This window comes from Periplaneta americana, chromosome 7 (genome assembly GCF_040183065.1).
Source record: "Periplaneta americana isolate PAMFEO1 chromosome 7, P.americana_PAMFEO1_priV1, whole genome shotgun sequence".
Classification (NCBI taxonomy): Eukaryota; Metazoa; Arthropoda; class Insecta; order Blattodea; family Blattidae; genus Periplaneta; species Periplaneta americana.
The window spans coordinates 20,116,136-20,140,632 of NC_091123.1; the positions used below are offsets into that span (position 1 = coordinate 20,116,136).

The 24,497-nt window shown below is 37.2% G+C and overlaps 1 protein-coding gene across 1 annotated transcript in view; it reads left to right on the forward strand.

The window, feature by feature from the left end:
- snky (ubiquitin protein ligase sneaky) overlaps positions 1 to 24,497 on the forward strand; it is a 76,662-nt gene that overhangs the window by 39,711 nt on the left and 12,454 nt on the right. Inside the window, exons 6-11 of the mRNA XM_069829984.1 lie at positions 1,229 to 1,360; positions 16,348 to 16,462; positions 18,978 to 19,118; positions 19,975 to 20,126; positions 21,793 to 21,926; positions 23,879 to 24,074. Of these exons, the coding sequence (XP_069686085.1) occupies positions 1,229 to 1,360; positions 16,348 to 16,462; positions 18,978 to 19,118; positions 19,975 to 20,126; positions 21,793 to 21,926; positions 23,879 to 24,074 (870 nt within the window). The remainder of the gene's footprint in view (positions 1 to 1,228; positions 1,361 to 16,347; positions 16,463 to 18,977; positions 19,119 to 19,974; positions 20,127 to 21,792; positions 21,927 to 23,878; positions 24,075 to 24,497) is intronic.

The window sequence follows — 24,497 nt, forward strand, 5'->3', positions numbered from 1 at the left end:
TAATACACAAACGATTAGGGAAAACACGGAAATTTTACTTGAAGCAAGTAGAGCGATCGGTTTGGAAGTAAATCCCGAAAAGACAAAGTATATGATTATGTCTCGTGACCAGAATATTGTACGAAATGGAAATATAAAAATTGGAGATTTATCCTTCGAAGAGGTGGAAAAATTCAAATATCTTGGAGCAACAGTAACAAATATAAATGACACTCGGGAGGAAATTAAACGCAGAATAAATATGGGAAATGCGTGTTATTATTCGGTTGAGAAGCTCTTATCATCCAGTCTGCTGTCCAAAAATCTGAAAGTTAGAATTTATAAAACAGTTATATTACCGGTTCTGTATTGTTGTGAAACTTGGACTCTCACTCTGAGAGAGGAACATAGGTTAAGGGTGTTTGAGAATAAGGTGCTTAGGAAAATATTTGGGGCTAAGCGGGATGAAGTTACAGGAGAATGGAGAAAGTTACACAACGCAGAACTGCACGCATTGTATTCTTCACCTGACATAATTAGGAACATTAAATCCAGACGTTTGAGATGGGCAGGGCATGTAGCACGTATGGGCGAATCCAGAAATGCATATAGAGTGTTAGTTGGGAGACCTGAGGAAAAAAGACCTTTAGGGAGGCCGAGACGTAGATGGGAGGATAATATTAAAATGGATTTGAGGGAGGTGGGATATGATGATAGAGACTGGATTAATCTTGCACAGGATAGGGACCGATGGCGGGCTTATGTGAGGGCTGCAATGAACCTTCGGGTTCCTTAAAAGCCATTTGTAAGTAAGTAAGTAAGTAATTATTGTATTTGGCAAAATAATCCCAATGCGAACAATTGTAATTCTGAACAACTAAATGTTCTAGGTTATGATAGCCTAATCTTTAAGATCCAGAAAAATACTCAAATTGAATCAGAGATGATAGGAAAAAAAGGCTCCTTGGAATAAAAACATTCGAGGTTATAACAACATTTTATTTTGAACTGTTTTATCATTGCTTATCTATAATTTTGAATATGATTAATTTTATTGCAAACCATTTCCAATTATTGTAATTAATGAAACCTAAATGTCAAATGTAACATTAATTCAGTTTTCCTACTGGAAGTGTAGTTATTCCTAACCCAACATCTATATAATGGATTCTTCGTGTCGAATTTTGACAGGACTGGAGCTAGAATTAGCACTACAGTACGTGAACTTATTCGGCGGTGCTATTTATAGGCGGACGTGAATGAAGTCAAGGACACCATGAAGTCCGTGAAGAGCGTCATCCTGCCCGTGGCGGAGGAGATCGAGGGGGAGGAGGAGATGCGCAAGATCAGAGAGGATAACGAGTACATCGACCAGGTCCAGGTGATGATGCTCTCTCAATTATCAATACTCTGCCTTCCCGTTACGTACCTATACTGACTTGCAAAATACTGAAACTTGCGTGTTACATTCTGTAAAATATACGTTGCTGTCTTTGACAAACATACATACAGACAATCCACGTAAACAAATACTCATAATCTGGGATATTGCTTACCATTGCAATATTCTTAATTTATGGTCTCGTTTAATACTTACTTACTTACAAATGGCTTTTAAGGAACCCGAAGGTTCATTGCCGCCCTCACATAAGCCCGCCATCGGTCCCTATCCTGTGCAAAATTAATCCAGTCTCTATCATCATATCCCACCTCCCTCAAATCCATTTTAATATTATCCTCCCATCTACGTCTCGGCCTCCCTAAAGGTTTTTTTCCCTCCGGTCTCCCAACTAACACTCTATATGCATTTCTGGATTCGCCCATACGTGCTACATGCCCTGCCCATCTCAAACGTCTGGATTTAATGTTCCTAATTATGTCACGTGAAGAATACAATGCGTGCAGTTCTGTGTTGTGTAACTTTCTCCATTCTCCTGTAACTTCATCCCGCTTAGCCCCAAATATTTTCCTAAGCACCTTATTCTCAAACACCCTGAACCTATGTTCCTCTCTCAGAGTGAGAGTCCAAGTTTCACAACAATACAGAACCGGTAATATAACTGTTTTATAAATTCTAACTTTCAGATTTTTGGACAGCAGACTGGATGATAAGAGCTTCTCAACCGAATAATAACACGCATTTCCCATATTTATTCTGCATTTAATTTCCTCCCGAGTGTCATTTATATTTGTTACTGTTGCTCCAAGATATTTGAATTTTTCCACCTCTTCGAAGGATAAATCTCCAATTTTTATAGTTCCATTTCGTACAATATTCTGGTCACGAGACATAATCATATACTTTGTCTTTTCGGGATTTACTTCCAAACCGATCGCTCTACTTGCTTCAAGTAAAATTTCCGTGTTTTCCCTAATCGTCTGTGTATTTTCTCCTAACATATTCACGTCATCCGCATAGACAAGAAGCTGATGTAACCCGTTCAATTCCAAACCCTGCCTGTTATCCTGAACTTTCCTAATGACATATTCTAGCGCGAAGTTAAAAAGTAAAGGTGATAGTGCATCTCCCTGCTTTAGCCCGCAGTGAATATGGTCTCGTTTAATATAATTTATTCATATTTTAATTATTATGATGCTTAATTCAAAACTTTTTATGTACACTGGCGTGCAAAGATACCTGACAGTTACTAATCGATAGTGATCGATAATTTGTTCGTGTAAGTGTGACTTCTTTAGTTATTACGGTCAATATAGAGTATCCACCAGCCACTGAACGAATATTGCACACTTTTATCACTGCCAATGTAGCGCTATAAACCAATTTTCAATACTTTTATCACAAACCACAACACATTTTAACTCTTATTATGCTATATAATTATATATATATATATATATATATATATATAATTATTACTACATTAACACATTTAATATATCATGAAACATGTAAAATGTAATTAATTATGAAATTAAGCATATTTTCTTCCTGGAATTTGTACGATCCACTTCCACTAGATGGCAACCGACACGAGTGGCAGGGCCGGCAATATATGAAAACAAAATTATACTAAATGTGAGGAATGTTACTACAGATATGTAGTATTATGAAAGAGGTTAGGTTAGGTTTGAATAGGTATGTAGTATTATTACTATGTTGGTGACACTGAAACCCACTGTTTTTATTGGGTTATTTTACGACGCTGTATCAACATCTCAGGTTATTTAGCGTCTGAATGATATGAAGGTGATAATGCCGGCGAAATGAGTCCGGGGTCCAACACCGAAAGTTACTCAGCATTTGCTCGTATTGGGTTGAGGGAAAACCCCGGAAAAAACCTCAACCAGGTAACTTGCCCCGACCGGGATTCGAACCCGGGTCACCTGGTTTCGCGGCCAGACGCGCTGACCGGTACTCCACAGATGTGGACGACCCACTGTTACATTAAAGAAATATGACCGTATCATTCGTTCACGCACGACGATTTTCGTATATAAGGACGTATTTAGGGCGGGTTGGGTGGGCTTACAGCTCTCCCAGTGATCACACTAATAAATCTGAGGCATTTTCAAGGTATTTTATCAAGTTCCTATAGTGGCTGGGATATAAGTAATATTCACCGTTATTACTTCTATGAATAAACGGCGAAGATAAATGTCGCGTCGTAGCCTTTCTCGTTAGCCACGTACCGGTAGCTAATTCTTCCATCTAAACTCGCTTGTTCATTGTAAGTTATTACAATTTCGTATAGGCCCCCTAATATGAACAAAAAATGTATTTAATTGTCATTATGGGTGGAAATGTTTTTATGCTCGACCATGCCGAAATGTAGTAATTATACACCTGGTAGTAGCCCTTCAATGCACCTCATTAAAGTACACCTATTCATTAAAGTTCAGGTGTTCAGCTAATGACAAATCACCTTTGTACCATTATAAAACCGCAAGTATCGATTATTCTCGGATATGCAATCGAAAGACAATTAGCGAAAAGTCACGGAGGCTGGAAATCCAATACTGTCGCAGAAGGTTATGTTTTGTTACTATAATAATTAGCGTTAATTGTAAATAATCTATACTAATAATAAATCTGTAGCCGAAATTTTTCTGGTAATTTTCGATTTTCCAAAAATAATTGGTCCTAACATATATAATTAACCACCCTGAAACCGAAAATCGCTTTTTTGAAATTTTTGTTTGTATGTCTCTCTGTCTGTCTGTCTGTCTGTCTGTATGTTTGTTACCTTTTCACGCGATAATGGCTGAACGGATTTCGATGAAAATTGGAGTAGAAATTAAGTTCGTTGTAACTTAGATTTTAGGCTATATGGCATTCAAAATACATTATTTAAAAGGGGGGTTATAAGGGGGCCTGAATTAAATAAATCGAAATATCTCGCTTATTATTGATTTTTGTGAAAAATGTTACATAACAAACGATTCTTTAAAAATAATTAGCGATAAGTTTTATTCCTTGAAAAATTTTGATAGGACTGATATTTAATGAGATAAATGAGTTTTAAAATTAAAATAACTGCCATCTAAGGCCATGTAATGAATTAAAAAACAAATGACTTCGTCTATAAGGGGCCTTGGACAGCAACAATCGAAAGCTATGAAAGATAGCCTACAGAGAATCTTTCTATGTTTGTATGAAGTAATATCGGAAGCTAAATCGATTTGTATAATTAATTATTATTTCACCATTGGAAAGTGTAGCTTCTCTGTATGGACATAATGCTATAATGTTATTACAGTAACTTTTGATATAATATAATATAATATAATATAATATAATATAATATAATGTGTAATATTATATAATATAATTTAAGTTATTTGAAGGGTTCAGAACCATAGTGGGCCAAGCGCCATTTACGGAATACGTAGAAAACAAGGGTTAAAAATAAGTTATTACCATAATTCAATGGAAACCTATAACAAGTAAAATAAAATATACACATTAAATCTAAATGATGTCAATCTTCATTAAACTATGGTTGCATGTAATAAAAATTAAGAAACATGTTAAAGGAATTGTCATTGCACCAAATGAATGTCTCTGGACCAAAATGATCGCATTTTAATTATTTGGATGCAATTTAAATTAAGTAACAAATTAAATATTTATCCTTTATCAAACACGAATGTGCCCTGGATCAAATGTCCTATTTTAATTATGTAATTACTTTATATTTACTTCTAACGGGTGCAGCGGAGCGCACGGGTACGGCTAGTACTCAAATAAATTCAATTTGTCATCTCGTTTTTCAATTCTAAATCAATTTCCAGGGTATATCAAGTCTAATGTTCATCTTATTCTCTACGTTATATCAAGGTCAATGACATTCGGCCTCGGAAAAAATCAATACTTTCGCGTCTGCGCACATCTCACAATTCAGGTCAGTTCGCTACTCACTTACATAACCATAACATGACCTACTTTTGAATAATTTCAAGTTAGAAATATGGTCGAGCATAAAAAGTCGTATGAAACTTGCCTATAATGGTAATTAAGACGCTCGTATGAAAATTATGAAACTCGCTTGCGCTCGTTTCATAAACAAACATACTTGCGTCTTAATTTCTACCATTATAGGCTCGTTGCATAATGTACTATTATAGTATGACTAGCAGTGTCGTCATACTGTGTAGAATTCCTCTCGGTTTTTTCTCAGTTATTGTACTTCCCACGTTGGGAAGAATCACTGTAAACCATACTTCACGCCTACGCCATCTTATCAGTCTAGCCTGGCCAGACATGTCATTGCCAAACTATCAAATGATTGGCTTCCTTATCTTGAAGGACGATTCCAGGTGTCCAATCAGATGCAGTGGTGTGGGAATCTGTGGGCGACGTTAGCCCATCGAAGTCCCCTTATTGGCATAGCTACTACCTCTAAGTGTATTAGTCGGTTTTTTTTTTTTATATATAACTTCTTCGTGATCAGAGCACAACATCTGTGGGAGTACAAATCTCCTGCAAAAAATTATTGGACATGAACTTCAGTGAAGCAAGACGGAGGCTGTAGGAAGCAAACTTGAACTTCAGAAGATATTCACAGAATTTCTGACCACGGAGTAACTTCATGTTGCTAGTCAGTAGTAGCAATACTATCAGCAGTAGCAGTAGTAGTGGTTGTAATGTCTGTTAACTGTATTTTAATCCTGATGTCAACAAAACAATTTATATTCATCCGTAAGCGAGTCCTCATGGGGGAGGAATTTTCTCATGAAGAGCTATAATAGATAGGCTACTGAAATCCGGTTTCGAAAGTCAGCTATAACAACAGGGAGGATCATCGTGCTGACTACACGATACCTCCTACTAGTTGGACGATCTTTCACTTTGCTGACGCACGTAGACGTAAGCCGAATTGTCGGCTTACTGGCCTTGGCCCTACATGGGCTGGCGCGCCGCGAATTGCTTCATCATTGACGTATATTATTACTATTATTATTTGGATTGATTTGTTCCGTGTCAATTATATGCCATTACTTACCATGTGATTCCATTCCTGGATAAATCACATCCTTCGGACTCCTTCATTTGTCCTTATAGGTTCCTATATTTGTATTAATTTTATTAAATAATGTGAATCTAATAATTATTTGTTCTTTTATTTATTTATTTATTTATTTTATTTACTTATTTATTTATTTATTTATTTATTTATTTATTTATTTATTTATTTATTTATTTATTTATTTAACTAGCTAGCTAATGAGTACAAATTACATTTGTGCGAGATTTCCACATTCAGTATTCCCAACCTAACACACATAATAATTTCCCTCTTCTTACAGCTTAAGTGACATATTCATTTTACTGCTTTAGGCTTTTAACATATTATTTTTAGAGACGTTCAATATAGTAATAATTATAAATTGGAAACTTACCACTGCAATTTCACCTAAATTGCACTGTTAATTATTGTTTTTAAATATTTGCAAAAATTAAGTAAACTCTACAACTCCACTAAAGTTACTGCATTCGTGATGCAAGTAACATTAAGGAAGCCGTGAAAAAATCAACAAGATTCCATAGACTGGGGGGGGGGGGAAAGACAGACGTATATCACGGCCTGCTGGAGTATAGTAAACACACAAAACATTTTAAAGCAACAATGTTGAAGATAGATATTTTTGTTTTGCAAATTTGCCGTCATTGAACAGAAACCAAGATGGAGATTTCATTGCAACTAATTAGAAATTCCTCTTTCAGGTATGTAATAAACGATCTTCGCACAAAATAATGTACGATACACGAGCGGTATGTTTTCTTTCAATTCTCGGAAATTAAAAAAGCTCAACTACGTTTCGCTTTTTCAAACTTGTCCTCGAACATGAAAACTTAAACATACCGCTCTTGTAACGCATATTACTATTATAAAACAAAAATGTTTCTAGCCACTACCGTAAGAATCAGGCTCGTGTACGGTGTGGTCTTAGTCAGTAATATAACAGAAAATTTACAAGGCCAGTTTACTAAATACAGTAACTAACTTAATTTAAACCAATAAATGCAACACAAGAGCAAGAACAAAGAAAAAAGAGAAAAAGACAGAAAAACACATTTAATATTAATTCACAATCATACAGAAGCCAGTGATATTCAATAAAAACATGAATATAGTCGACAGAAATAAAAGGTAAAAAATACATTTGTTAATATTACATATCATGGATAATTTTACAAATTTCTTTTTTAAAAGCTTCAATTTTAAAATATTTCAAATTTGGAAAATGGTTTGTAATTTTAATATAAAGTCTTGGACCGAAACTAGCACTATGTTTAAGAGCTGCACTTGTATGACATTCAGGCTCAGTTAATGAGAAAGTAGACTTTTGTCTTCGAGTACGATATTCATGTCGATTAAATTTATGTTTTATTTGATTTCTGTGGTAGTAAATTAGTAAACTATATGTATAAATTTCTTCAATAGGCAAAACATTAAAAATCTGTATAAATTAAATTTGTTGGGTAATCCATATTTTTGGTCAGACAAATTTTTATTAACCTTCTGTGTTCTTCTCTTAATATTTTCAAAAGTTTTAGATTGTCAAACGCCTTTTCATAATCAATGAATATTTTGTGCAATGGAAGACTGAATTCTCTTCATTTTTCGGCGAGTTGGACTCGTAATCCGAAACTACGTTCGGGTGTGGGTTCGAACCCCGCTTGGGGTGATTAACTGGTTATGTTTTCGGAGGTTTTCTACAACTGTAAGACGAATATCACTTATTTCTTTGGCGAATCCTCGGACTCATCTCTCCAAATCTCGCTATTACCATTTCCACCGAAGCGACGCTAAATAATATATCAACTGATACGTTGGCGTTAAATAAGCTATTTTTAGAAAGGAAATTAAACTTACATTTCATAATATTGATTCGCAACCAGCTTTAATATACGAAAGTGAATCTTGGCTACTGAGAGAGTCAGATAGAAAAAAAAACTGAAAAGCGGAAATGAGATTTATCTGCCCGCTTCTAGGATTTGACACGCAGAGATAGAGTCGGAAGTGAGGCATCCGACAGGAATATAAAGTATAAGTTATATTACTACCGTGATTGAAAAAATGTTGCATTATTAGAAACCACAGCATAATTATTTTCAGAGCATGTTACCCAGTCGTTTATCACAAGAAGCACATTTTGACTTAGAACTATTTGTTTCTTCTAACAACCACCGGCGTGGCTCAGTCGGTTAAGGCGCTTGTCTGCCGGTCTGAAGTTGCTCTCGGGCGCGGGTTCAATCTCTGCTTGTGCTGATACCTGGTTGGGTTTTTTCCGAGGCTTTCCCCAACCGTAAGGTGAATGCCAGGTAATCTATGGCGAATCCTCGGCCACATCTCGCCAAATACTATCTCGCTATCGTTAAATAATAGAAAACTAAAAAAAAATTCTTCTCACTAAATATGGGGACTATTTTTTTTTTATTATTGGGTTATTTTACGACGCTGTATCAACATCTAGGTTATTTAGCGTCTGAATGATATGAAGATGATAATGCCGGTGAAATGAGTCCAGAGTCCGGTACCGAAAGTTACCCAGCATTTGCTCGTATTGGGTTGAGGCAAAACCCCGGAGAAAACCTCAACCAGGTAACTTGCCCCGACCGGGATTCGAACCCGGGCCACCTTGTTTCGCAGCCAGACGCGCTGACCGTTACTCCACAGGTGTGGACGATATGGTGACGTAAGTTGGGCATTAATCATCATATGAAAATGCAACCCTCTATCCTTGCTCTCCTTGTCCCCCTTGTATGGACCTTGTTTTTCTTGTCTTCCTCTTCACCTCCTTGTACACCCATTCTATTTCTTGTCTCCCCCTTATTTCGTGCTGAAATATAGTAAACGCATTGCATTCTTCACCTATGATAATTAGGAACTTTAAAAGCAGAAGTTTGATATGAGCAGGGCATGTAGCACGTATGGGTGAATCCAGAAATGCATATAGAGTGTCAGTTGGGAGACTGGAGAGAAAAAAACCTTTGGAGAGGCCGAGACTGGATGTGAGGATAATATTAAAATGGATATGAGGGAGGTGGGATATGGTCGTAAAATAAACCAATAAAAAAGATTATTATGAATATAACTATCGATCATTAAAACTACACAAAATTCCACGCAGTCTTGCAGATATAGCTTGGCTCTCCTGAACGATGAGAAAGTACCTGACTGAGTTTTCTGTGGAGCTTATCAACGGTAATCTCACTAGAGGTTTTGATTTATCTAGAGAAAATCAAAACTCGAGTGGGATTTAATTGACTATTACACGATTAGAAGAAAGTATATAAAGATAAAAATAAAGTACTCTAATACAATGAAATATTAATTGACTCACTGAAATTCTATTTCACTAATGTTAGCTTCACCAAAACGTTTGAACGGAGCCGCCATTTTCAGTCGACTGACTATGCAAAGCATGTTTTATAGTCCCGCAAAGAATTTGCAGTTAGAAATGTTGGCAAACAGAGAAACAAATGGTAGGGAGGTGATAAAAACAGAAGAAAATGAAAGATTAGAAGAAATAAAGTACTCTAATACAATACAACAGGATTACAACGAAGAGCTAAACACAATCAAATACATAGCACAAGAAAACGGATACAACCCTAACATAATAGACAACATAATACGTAAGACAAAACATAATCACAAAAAAACATAAGAATACAACACAAGCACAAGAACACAAAAAATGCATCACACTAACATAAGAAAACAAAAACACACACAAGATTGCAACCTCATTCAAGAAATTAAATTACAACATCGCATACAGAACAAATAATACTCTACAAAAATATATCAACATACAAACAAACAAATACAACCACACAGGCGTATACAAACTCAAATGTAACACCTGCAACAACTTCTATGTAGGACAGACAGGCAGATCATTTCAAACACGTTACAAAGAACACATCACAGCCATAACAAAATTACAAAACACCTCCACATATGCAGAAAACATCACAAATCTAACCACGCCTACAGAGACATCAACACAGACATGGAAATTCTACACATCCAACCAAAAAGCCAGAAACTAAACACACTAGAACAATATGAAATATACAGACACAAAAAACACACCCCAATGAAATTCTCAACACACAACTCAATTTCAGAACACACACACTCTTTGACTCCACATTACACCTCACAAACACACACTCACAGGAAACAAAACAAGAGGCGCCAAGACCAACAACGACCAGTTCTGAGGATGACCCATAATAGGTCGAAACAGGTACGATAGAATTTAATACAAGAAAGTCACATAATACATATTCCGAAGTGATACAGTGTTAAAAGTTGTGTAATCAAGATGTATAATAAAATAGATATTAATTGACTTACTAAAATTCTATTTCACTAATGTTACCTTCACCAAAATGTTTGAACGAAGCCGCCATTTTCAGTCGACTATCTATGCGGGAAACAAATGACGATCGCAAAGCATGTTTTATAGTACCGTAAAGAATTTGCAGTTTGAAATGTTGGCAAACAAAGAAACAAATGCTAGGGTAGTGATAAAAACAAACAAATGCTAGGGAAGCGATAAAATTAAACAAATGCTAGAGAAGCGATAAAATTCTGCGATAAGTAGTCATGATTGGTTGGAGGACGTCCTTTCGTACTGTTTTATTGGTCAAAGGTAGTATGACGTACCGGTAGTAAAAGTGTAAATGTCAATACAAACTCAAGAAAGGTCTGAAACGCGACTGTGCATACGGGCCAGTCTTTTTAAGAGAGAAAGAAAGAAAATTATTTCAGTTATTATGTCTTTTAAGCGATGATTTAAAAAATATCAATGGTAGACTATATAATGAACAGTGAAATTTTGCGAATGGCCCAGTAGTACAGGGACATCATTTTATTTTTACTTCAATTTTTATTGTACCTGAGTTTTTGAATGTACTTCACTCCCACCCCTTCTACTAATGAAGGTCAACCGCCTTCCACACAGATCCAAGACCGCATAGGAGTCATAGTAGCCTTACTGTCACAGTACGTTCCAAAAATATGTTCGCGTTTTCCAATGACGAAAGAGCTTTCATTATTGCACCATTTTCGCACAGGTACTGTCGCCCATTTGCCTACGTCGCATTCCGGTTTTCCCCACCTGCTTCTATTCGTCTCTCTGTAAAGGCTAGTGGCTGGGCTGTCTTAGCTCTTTTCTGAGAACATTAATTTCTGTTAGGAATTGGACATCTACATAATATTATACCCATACAACTGTTTAAAATAACTTAAATAAAAGGGCCTCGTTAAGTAATTAACTGTCACGTGATTTCCTCCCTTTCTACGACGCTGCGACATAACCACTTGGACGGACAGTAGATAGCATGTCTGAGTAATTTTATCTTTTCGGATCGAGCAGAAGTGAAGATTGAATTTACAGTACGTAAGGTACTCTTTTACAGAGTAGGTACAGAATTATTTCAACATGAGTTACTAGTACGAAGGACGAAACTGGTAATTGGAATTACATACATTAGAACTGAAGCCTGTATCGAAATGAACCGCCACCATTTTGAAAAATGTGTTTAAATATCCATATTATGATTATTTTTCAATTTAACTTCATTCTCTATAGTGTACGCTAATGTGGTATAGACACTATAATATACACTGCATAATGAATACGTCCGTATGGACAGCTCAGTTCGTGAGTAAAAACACTCATTGTTAATACTGTACTGTATTCTAATTAAACAAAAACCTAATGAAAATTATCAAACTCAAAAGCGTGATATTTCATAGTTTACGTAAATGGATGAATTACTTTTCTTCCCTCCTATACGTAGTAAAGTGATGTTTGTATATTACGCCATCGAACTCCAGTCGTGGAAGGGGATAGCAACCGTTGATTCAAAGGTATAGCCAGGTTAATATCAGAAATGTCAGTAAAAGTAAAATATAGTCCAGTAGTATAATGACAAAGTGTATCACCTTCATGACACGATTTTATTGGGTCGATACAAAGGCTGCCACATTTCCTTCAGACGTGTGTGTGCTGTTGATAGGTTTCACCTGACCTATAATCATATGTCGCAGATCTAAACCGCACTTTTCCAATACCGCACGATTCAAACTCGGGATATCGATATAATACCCGGCCTTATTTCATATCCTGCGGTCTTTCCTCGGCTTCTGCGAGCTTTTTAAATCCAGGCTTTCTTTTTTATTGGAAAACACGTCAACACATCCCGACCTTCTGCTTCTTCCTCCCACAGCAGCTTCACTTGACGTCTTGATGAACACGTCCCAAGTCTGGCCTTGGCCTCCTTTATCTGTCTTTTAATTAACTCCAGTTCGGGATATCGCAATAAATGCAGAGACGGTCCCAACAGTGCGCCATAGCTTCTCTGAACCGTAAAATTTGGCCCTCCTCCTTGTTTCATGTTATAATGTGTTAACGATCGATTATTTATCGTATATTATTTAACAATTATTTTATTTACAAAGATTACTTAGTACCAGTCACATGCTGCCATCTTCTAAAGGCGGTAGAAAATCATTTACAAGAAATCTAACACACAGCTGTGGGTCCCACTAAGTGTGGGGATTATTTTTTGTCAGTTATAAGGTGGGTGCTCCTGTTATGGCCATGTTCCTGATATGGCACCCCCTTATTGTAAGTTAGTTAACCAAAAAACCGCTAAATTGCAGCAGTATCCAGTGAAAGGGCATCCTGGTATGTCACTTGATCCTTTTCCATCCAGTCAGGTTGAGCAATATGGCGTCAGTTGCCTGTTTTGCGGTTTTCATGTGACCTCTTCTATTTTTCTCTGGTAAGTCTCTTGTTTTATGCAAATTTTTAAAATGCTTGTTTCATGAAAACCATCGTACTCCATTCAGTTTCTAATGTTCTGTTGATTGGTGTTGTCGTTGATGGCGTATCTTTTACGAGTTGATCACAATCAAACGATTTTCGTGAAAGCTTACCTGCTCCTGATATGGCCATATCAAATGCACCATGGCCATATCAAGTTCATTTCACTTTCATTTTTTCACCTGATAAATTTACATGCCTTATAGCTGGGATTACGCGAAAATTCTGTATTTTAAGAAAAACAACTTAATTTTTTATGGAAAAACCAGTTTTGACTACACTTTTGAATTATAAAAAAGATTATTAAGTATCATCTTTATTCATTTTATACCAAAATTATTTAATTTTAGCACAACTGCGCTATCAAACTGAAAACAATCACGATTTGTAGAACATGGAACAAGGGTGGCCATATCATACGCACATGTTCCTGATATGGCCACTAGGTAGACTTTTGGAATTTGGGACTTTTTGGACAATTAAAGCTATTTTTATGGGGAAAGGAAATTGTTTTAAGAAAGTCCATTAGACTGAGAAAGAGTAAGAAAAAAGTGGTTTACATTTTTTTTTCAAAATGGCGGCTAGAAAAATTCTCAAACCTTAGCATGGCCATATCAGGGACACCTACCTTATAACTTAACGCCGCTGTATCAGCTACAAGGTTAATTTAGCATAGGTGGAAATAGTGATAGCGAGATGAGACCGAGGATTAGCTAAGGGATTACCTGATATTCGCATCACAGTTGGAGAAAAACTCGGAAGAACTGACAGAGAATGTGAGAAAATCCTTGTTCCTTTTGGTATTATATTTGCCTCTTTGTCTCATTATATGGTTCTTTTCTATATTAAACTTGGCTCTGATTGACTGGACAGTGTGACATTTGGTGTTCCAAATAAGTACTTTAGTACGATTCTTGGCATCTCACAGTGCAGCCCCTACCCGGAGATCCGATTGAGGGACTATTTTACCTCAGAGAATTTTACACTGAGGGACGTCATGTATCAAAAGCAGTGAAAAATATAGTGGGATTGCGTTGGTGTTAATGCAGCTTCTGTAGATACCTCTTTGTTACTTGTTAACTTAAACAACAAGTTTGATGCATGTAGCTTATATATGATTCAGGAAAAATAAATACAATTTGCTGCAAGATTTAAATGTGTCGAACAGAATGAAACAAGCTATGAATAACAGTAATTTATTTATTTACAGTTTTCTGCCCAATGGCAGATCTTTCACTGCAAACCCAGCATTCTTCAATCTTCCCTGTTTTCCGCCTTCTTTTCAGTTTCCGCATACGAATCATTTATCGTCTGTCATCTGATATCTTCTTCTGCCCCAAACTTTTCTTCCCTTCACAATTCTTTTCATTGCATCCTTCATTAGGCAGTTTCTTCTCAGTCAGTGACCTAGCCAATTCCTTTTTCTCTTCCTGATCATTTTCAGCACTATTTTTTCTTCATCCTCTCTTTCCAACACAGCTTCGTTTCTTATTCTGTCTGTCCATTTCACGCGCTCCATTCTTCTCCACATCCATATTTCAAATGCTTCTAGTCGTTTCGTCGTAATATCCATGTTTCTTCCCCATTGCCACACTCCACACAAAGTACTTCAATGCTTATTTGTTTAGTTATTTTTCTTGAAGTCCACAGAAGATACTCTTTTTTCTGTTAAAAGCTTCCTTGGTCATTCCTATCCTCCTTTTGACTTCCAGGCAGCAGCTCATGTTACTGCTTATAGTACACCCCATGTATTTGTACCTGTCCACTTGCTCTACTGCCTTATTTAGAATTATATTCTTTTATTTTCTGCCGATAATCATGTTCTTCGTCTTATTTGCATTTATGTTCAACCCATACTGCTCACAGCTATCATTCAGCTCAATAACAGTAAAAAAAAAGGTAAAGTTAAAGGTATCCCCGTAACATGCCATGAAGGCACTTGGGGAGCATAGAGGTAGAGCCCCATGCTTTCCATGACCTCGGCACTAGAATGAGGTGGTGTGGTCGGCACCACGCTCTGACCGCCTTTTACCCCCGGGAAAGACCCGGTACTCAATTTTATAGGAGGCTGAGTGAACCTCGGGGCCGTTCCGAAAGTTTGGCAATGAGAAAAAATCCTGTCACCACCTGGGATCGAACCCCGGACCTTCCAGTCCGTAGCCAGCTGCTCTACCAACTGAGCTACCCGGCCGCAGTGCCTAAAAATGCCTATTTCGACGTTAGTGTCTATTTTTAAGTTTTTTATTTTTGCACCATTTTTCGTAACTGTTTACTGTTTTCACGAGTTTTGTCGTCCCAGCAATCCTACAGTCCACAGGGTACTGGATCGGGAAGTCGGGAGATCGAAAAGTTACCCACGAGTTTTGTTGTCCCAGCAATCCTACAGAGTACAGGGTATTGAACTGGGAAGTCGGGAGATCGAAAGTTTGCCCACGAGTTTTGTCGTTCCAGCAATCCTACAGTCCATAGGTCAATAACAGTAAATCCTCCAATAATAATAATAATAATAATAATAATAATAATAATAATAATAATAATAATAATAATAATAATAATAATAAAGTATTAAAACACGACATATTAAAAGGAATAGTGAGGAACTGTTTTTGAGATGCAGAAATCAACTCTTACCTCAGAAGCCAAAAGGGAGTAAGTCCAAAAATCTATTTATCTATATGAGTAGTTTAATATCAAAGACGGACATCTGTCGTCTCTGTAGTTTTGATCTAGAGGCAATTTTTTTGTTTCACAGTGTTCTTTGTAATATTTAACACAATTTATTTTATAAATGCAGTGTTAGAGTTCGCATGTGATTTCACTATAACTGGAAAGAGCATGAAAAATTGTATAAAAATCCACAGCTATCTAAATTTCGATCCGAGGTCAGATGTCCGCCTATGATATTAAGCTATTCATATGTACTGTATATGAGTAACGTGAAGCTAGTATTAACGTTCTATAGTTTGGCATGTATTGTGGGATGCGTATTTTATTTCCAATACCATTAATCCTCACATGTAAACCTAATTTAAAAGACAATAATTATGTTGCCAGGGAGACTCCAGTCGGGGGAAGGAACTCAAGGAGAAGTTCTTGGAAGTGGACAAGGAGCCCGAACAAAGTCGTTACGAGAAGAGATACATGCGGAAAATGGCAGAGAAGTGTGAAAGTGAGTTTTGTGGAATGTTTTATATATATATATATATATATATATATATATATATATATATATATATATTATTTCTTCTATGACGTGCTGTTCTGAAACGGCATTTTATAAACACCTTGTACGTCGATAAAATAGGGAACTTACGGCCAACGGAATATCTGAAGAAGCAGCAAGGAAGTCTCCTAATACTAGACAGCGCTCGGAAGTACACTTTGTTCGCAGTTTAACGGATTACACTGCTCCGTCGATTTAGTAAAAAGCCAATCTCTACCTACTCAGATATAACACGCGGAGCAAGTCCCCTGCAATCGGCAAGCATTATGTTTAGGTACAGCATGAAAATCCAGGAATATTATGGACAATAAAAAATCGACTAAACGGGAATGCGTATTTAAGAGTTGTTAATTAATTAAAAACAATGAATCTGATACAACGTTAATACAAATTAATTTATTTCTTACAGTCTTACTAATAAACAGTGTATAGTTTTTATACGAGACTTATGCAGAGTTGAGACAGAAAACGTTACTAATAAACCGTGAATAAGCTATGGACGTATAAACAGGCTGTAACTATACAATGGGAATTGCTTTGCAGTAGTTATATACACGAAACCCCTTGTTTAAGCGATGTATATAGCGAAAAAATGGTCGCCCCTCTAACAGCTGTTTGTATCGACTGTCATTTTATGATGATGGTTACCTTGTAACCACAGAAGAACAAACCAAAGATCATAGAATTATTAGAATAATATTGCTGTAGCTTGTACTCTTTGACGAAAATGTAGTGCGGTAGTCGATTAGAGCCAGTTGTACTATCGATATTTATCACGCCACACTAGAGCGCTCTACCGGATGCAGTAGAGAACCTCAGACATTCTATTACCTTTCGTAGCGAAGTAATGACGAAACTATGACGTAGCTGTGTAACAGTTGTACTGTTATACACGACGTATGTAGTGGTTATTAGTAAGGAATTTACACACGACTTATAAACGAGCTACTCATTGTATAAGTATAAGACAGTTAAACGTCTGTATATAGAGTTTTTATTAGTAAGACCGTTAATATTTACGCTGTTTTCAAGGCGTTGGATAATATTATATTTACTTGGTGAGAAATACTCAGACGTGAAAGTGTTTGTGACATGATGCCTTACCGGTATGCGGGGTATTGGATTCTAGTCACAACAACAGACCACCCTGTATTGTTTTGGTGCTTTCTTTAGACTCGAACGCATTCTACTAAATCGGCGAATCAGTGTAGTTGATTGAGTTTTCTCCGAGTTTTCCCAACTGTAAAGCGAATGTCAGGTAGTTTACAACGAATCATTGGACTCATTCCCCCTAATATCATCTCACTGCCACCAAATCACCAACGCTAGGTAGCATCGTAGTTAATATGATGATGAAATGAAATGAAATAGCCTATTAGTGCCCCTTAGAAGGGCTAAGGCCTCCTGCAAGAGGGAAAGCTCTGGCTCCGTTTTGCTCACGTGTCGAGCTAGTCCACGTGGGCGGAGTTGTGTACTACTCATCGACAATTATGACTAAATATTAACACTTTGTCATTTAATTATAACTAAGATATTAAACACTTTTGTCATTTAGGATTGTACTCATTGCTGTTAATCTGTTCTGCACGTTAGTTATCACATTAGAATATTTAGGCTTTGTCATTCAGGTGATTTCAGTTCCTACTCATTGGTCTACGTTTAATTCGCACTAAATTAACATATTAGGATATGTATCACTTTGTCCTTGTCTCTACTCAACTAGCTGTCGTCCTAGCTCCTTCCATCCTCTCCTACATTGTGCTACTCTGCTCCAGTGTGTTCCGATCTGCTGCCTGAAGGAGTCAGCCCATCTGACTCTCGGCCTTCCCTGTCTTCTCTTTCCTTGGTAGGGGTCCCAAGTAGTTGTTATTTGCACCCATCTATTCCCCTGCAGCCTTACCACATGTCCTCCCCATCTCCATTTTATCCTTGCCGCTTCATGAACTATGTTCTTGGAGGATGTGATTTCTTGCAACCTCTTGTTGTTAATCCTGTCCTTCAAAGATATGCCGAGTATTTTCCTCTCATTCCCCTTTCGCATAATGCTAGGGTGTTTTTCTGTCTAGCTGTGAGGGCCCACGTTTGGCAGCCGTCCAAAAGGACTGGAAAGATACAGGTGGTGAGTGCTTGGAGTCTGAGGTTCCTATTTAGTGACTTGTTTTGTAGTATGAATTTTAATGCCCAGAAGGCTTTCCACGCTTGCGTCACTCTTCTTTTGATTTCTTTTTCCATCCTGTTAGTGAGTGAAACTAATTGTCCTATATATATATATATATATATATATATATATATATATTCATCCATATAGTTCAGTTCAGTTCCTTCGAGTTTGATTGGTATTGAGTTAATATAGGTCATTAAATAACTGAATTTTGTTCATTTAAATTTCCAAGTAAAATTTAGCAACAGTGTTTCGTCTATAGAAAGATTTCATTATGCTAGAAGTTGGTTTCTTGTGCAGACGTGCTGAGCAAAGGAGCCGGAACTTGCCGCAGGATGTTCGCTGAAGCGTACGACAAGTGCTACAGCAAAGTGTCGTGGGTCGCGGCCTGGCTGCTGTGCTGGCCCATGAAGCTCACCTTCGTCTGCAACATCGTGGAAGGTGAGCACGTCGGGAAGTCCAGGTCTGAACCAGAAATTATTTAAAAACCAGATAAGTAGCAACACTACAGTTAAATTCCAAAACTTGTCAGAGAACTTTATCACACTTTCGAATATTTTATTCTCTCTTTTGTTAGCCTTCCCATCTTCCTTAGTTATTTCTCTCTCCCTTCTCCTTTCTTTATTTTCCTTACTTTGTTCATTTCATCACTTCATTCTTTCCTTCATTTTTATTTACTTCTTTTCTTTCTTCGCTTTTTCTATTTTCGTCTTAATTTACTTTTCTTCCTTCACTCCTTCTATCTACTACTATTTCTTCCTTTCTTTTTGACGTGTAAAGTCTATATTCGATCTACACTAATGGAAAAAATAAAAGCATTTTGTTTTTATATATATATATATATATATATATATATATATATATATATATATATATACACTGCCGAGCAAAAAAAAAACGCAACACTTGAATAAATTTGAAATATCAATCCGTAATACAAATTATAACATTTCTGTGTGTTTCTATGGACCTGTTTGTGTTAGGCAAGTGTTAATTCATGTTTTGGGAAGATAAGTATACCCATTGGGTCGTTTGTGACACCCTCTTTGCCACTTTCTGTCCGGTACTGTATATTTATTACTGTGCCATTAAAATTTACAACCATTAGGCCCAATACTTGTTAGGACGACGACGACGACGATGATGATGATGATGATGATGATGATGATGATGATGATGATGATGGTGGTGGTGGTGGTGGTGGTGGTGGTGGTGGTGGTGGTGGTGGTGGTGGTGGTTATCAACTCGAAGAGTATCTTGACAGAAAGTTGGTGCTAACAATTTTGTCTATCAACAGCCATCGGCGGAAACAAGCCGTGCGAAGCCAGCAAGATCCTGGAGCCAGGGTTCGGGGAGGGCTATTCGTACCTGAAGCACTCGCAGGGCTCCCTCAGCGACGAGTTCAAGGCGGCCCGCATCCAGTATCAAGTGCCCCGGGTGCCAAAGATGGTAAGAAGCCAAGTTGCAGCACGGTATGACTCACCATTTTCGCTTCCTTTGTTTATCGTCACTCCATTTATCTTCCTTTTGCGCTTAAATTACACACTGACGGTGCTTAATGGATCAACACAACGGCTGAAAGCAAATGTTGGCTATGTAAGCAGAATCCGCTTCCTGAATAACCAGCCAGCCGGCTCTTCCGCTTCACGGGAAGCATGATTCAAAGACATTACTCAAAGGATCATGTCTGGCTGTCGTGTAAGGGTGGGAAAATAGTTCTTCTTCTGGAACTGCTTCACCTGTTACGGTTCACGTGAAATACCAAACGAAACTTATGAAATAACAGTTTGACAAATGAATCGTGTCAGCTGGGATTTTGATACTAGAACGTCGAGTGGGGGAGTTCTAGTTGGCTGCATGGCGTAACACGCTATTGAAATGAATTGAAGATCCCCCCGGAAAAGGGATGTAACATCAAATTGATGAAGTAAGTGACGTACCTACTTACTTACTTACTTACTTACTTACTTACTTACTTACTTACTTACTTACTTATGGCTTTTAAGGAACTCGGAGGTTCATTGCCGCCCTCACATAAGCCCGCCATTGGTTTTTATCCTTAGCAAGATTAATCCAGTCTCTACCATCATATCCCAACTCCCTCAAATCCATTTTAATATTATCTTCCCAACTACGTCTCGGCCTCCCCAAAGGTCTTTTTCCCTCCGGCCTCCCAACTAACACACTATATGCATTTCTGGATTCACCCACACGTGCTACATGCCCTGCCCATCTCAAACGTTTGGATTTAATGCTCCTAATTATGTCAGGTGAAGAATACAATGCGTGCAGTTCTGCGTTGTGTAACTTTCTCCATGCTCCTGTAACTTCATCCCTCTTAGCCCCAAATATTTTCCTAAGCACCTTATTCTCAAACACCCTTAATCTCTGTTCCTCTCTCAACGTGAGAGGTCAAGTTTCACAGCCATACAGAACAACCGGTAATATAACTGTTTTATAAATCCTAACTTTCAGTTTTTTTGAAAGCATACTGGATGACAAAAACTTCTCAACCGAATAATAACAGGCATTTTTCCATATTTATTCTGAGTTTAATTTCCTCCCGAGTATCATTTATAGGTATTTGTTACTATCGCTCCAAATTATTTGAATTTTTCTAACTCTTCAAATGTTAAATTTCCAATTTTTGTATTTCCATTTCGTGCTATGTTCTGATCATATACTCTATCTTTTCGGGATTTATTTCCAAGCCTATCTCTTTACTTGTTTCAAGTAAAATTCCAGTATTTTCCCGAATAGTTTGTGGATTTAATTCTAACATATTTACGTCGTTCGCATAAACAAGCAGTTGATGTAACCCGTTCAATTTTTATTTTATCTTTAAGAGTATATAATTGCACATGAAAATCGAAACGGTAGAGAAATAAAATCTCAAAAAAAAAAGAAAAAGAAAGAAAAAAGAAAATAAAGACGTTACTATTGGAGAAATAAATTATTTTCATAAATATCGTCCACTTGGAAACTTTTTGAGGTAAAACACAAATCTGAAGATTGAACTTTATGAAAATGTCGATCAATTTTTCTAGTAGTAATTATTAAGTTCATTGTTTAATAACATGAATGCAACTGCATTTTATAATGTCATATATTTCAGCTGGACGTAAGGCAAGCAAGCGATACAGCGAAAGCTGTAGTCAGAGACTTCCAGAAGAAAAAGATGATTCTGGATCAACTTATGACGATAATAAAACGACTGTTTGCTTTCATTTTCATCAGAATTATCTTCGGGTAAGTAAAGGCCCATTCACAATGAAAATTAAACATAACCGTAACATAAACACAGAAGTTTGCGCCCAGGCTACCAAATGGGATCATTCACAATGATTCACATAAACATTGACATTAACATTGCCGTAAGACGTTAACATAAAAGTTTGCAAACGACAAACTTTCATGCTTATGCTTACGTGATTTGCAAACATAACACGATCGTGGAGCGCTGAAGTATACGACAGAATATGAGGAAATGGCGTCGTTGTTATGTTTCCATGGTTACCAATTATGTTTGCTGTTATGTTTATGTTCCCATCGTGAATGATGGTATGACTTCTTCATTTTACCGTAACGTTTACATTTTTAAGTTAACGCTTACGTTATGTTTAATTTTCATTGTGAATGAGCCTTAACACTTTGCAGTTTTTGTTACGACGTGGATCAATGTATGTAAATGGAGAAATATATTTTACTTTTTCATTATACAAAATGTAAGGCAAAGTACTGTGACAAGAAAACACAAGATACTCCAACAAGAATGGAAAAGGCAATGAAAAAGTGGGTAAAAGAGAATAACATGGAAATTAACTTACAAAAACAGTCTTATCAACTATTCTCACTAAGACATAAGAATGAAAAATTTGAATTAAAAATCAGTAAAAAAAAAAAAAATCCCAAAAGCAGCAACACAAAATATCTTGGAATATATTGTGACAATAAACTAACTTTGAAAGATCATATTCAGAACACGATAACCAAAGTAAATGAGAGATTTGGAATACTCAAAAGTTTAGAAGGAGAAACATGGAGCAACACTCAAGAAACAATGAACACTACGTACAAAACGTAGACCTACATTAAAATGGTCTTGAAATACTGGGTGTTCAGTTCAAAATGTGTCATGGCTCGCTGTATGCCGTCATGTGGCTAGCCGATGAGCCTAGAGAATTCAATCTTCCTACACTTCCGCAGAGGTGTATAACCTAAGAGGCAGAGAAGTTGCCTAGCAAGTACGGCGTTCATTCTGAAGAGTACGTACCGATACGTACGGTAACGCCGGTAGTGGCAGGAATGTGAACTGTTTGGAAATACGTACTGTCGGGATATGAGGAGAGGGTTAAGACGATTACTTACGTATTTGTTGACATTAACTTCGACGGTCAACATGGACACGGAGCATTTGATTTGTGTTGTGGAATGTTACCGTACGCAACCGATGATAACAAATACCCTGCGTACGACTTGCCGGCGCAAAACACAGTTCGAAAGAGGTTATGGTAGCGCACAGACCGTACAGACCGCCATCTGTTGCTACGACGTTCAAGTTATACCGTACGCGTTCTCAAGTTCAGATTGAAGAACGCCTTAAATAATAGGCAACTTCTATAACATATAAGCTGAAACTCGCTTCAAATCTGTGACCCAACAACAGTGACGTCATGACACACTTTGAAATGAACACCCAGTATGGCAGTGGAGTTTTAATAACAGCACAAAAATCGTCCATTAACAAACTACAAGTTGCTCAGAATAATGCCCTGAAACCATTCTATGCTATTTATTTTTTTAAATTTTCACTCGCTCGTAAAACTGACCTTTTATCTTCCATTTTAAGGTATTTGTTTTTGTTACATAAGCCTATAACAGAATTAAGCCCTTTTTGCTTCATATTTTAAGAGTACAGGGGAAAACCTGATGTCACGTTTTACTGTTTTTATACGAGAGCAAGTTAATAGTTTAAAGACCCATTATATTCTATTGCCTCTGTGTTAAAATTCTTCAAATTTCTTTGAACTAATGAGGTTGTTATTCTGTACAGTGAAACTACACAAATCTACATTACCTGAGCTATTACATGACGTCTAAAATAAAATATATAATTTTGTACTTATCACGTTCTTCCCCTGTGCTCTTCATTTTATAGCACGTATTTATTTATGTTCAATAATATTTATTTATCCGCTCAGAGCGCAGGGCTACCACGACCAGTACCTGTCGGACATACAGTTCGACAACGTGTACATCACACACTACTTCCGGCGAATCGACGCGCGACGCCACCGGAAGGACCAACACACGCTGCTGCCGCTCAAGAAGCTGGAGCGAGCCAAATTCATCGACCCCTACGGAGGCCTACCCGCCAAGCGCGAGCGCAAGAACCTGGTATGTGTAACTACCGGACCGACTGTAACTACTTTTCGTTGCAGCGATATTTTACTACTTAATTAACTTATTCCCAGAACATGAATTTTACCAGCAATCGAAAAGTATTGGGAATAAATTTGAATAAGGAACAAAAAAAAGTTTCCTTCTCAGCCAGGATTCGAACTACGAAAGTCTTAGTTACCAGTCTATCGTGCTCTGGAGTGAACAAGGCTCTGAAATCAGCTACAAGGGTCGGTCCGGTTTTTTTTTTTTGCCACTACTGTACATATTTCGCACTTCGATATTACATAAAAATTCGGGCCTCGTTATCACGCAGCCACATGTTACTGCCTCAATTACCGCGCACTAACTGATGGTTCCTGCTGCTTTTCGTTCTTGCCTCGGTACCAAAATAAAACCGCGAGGCAAACAACAAGCGAA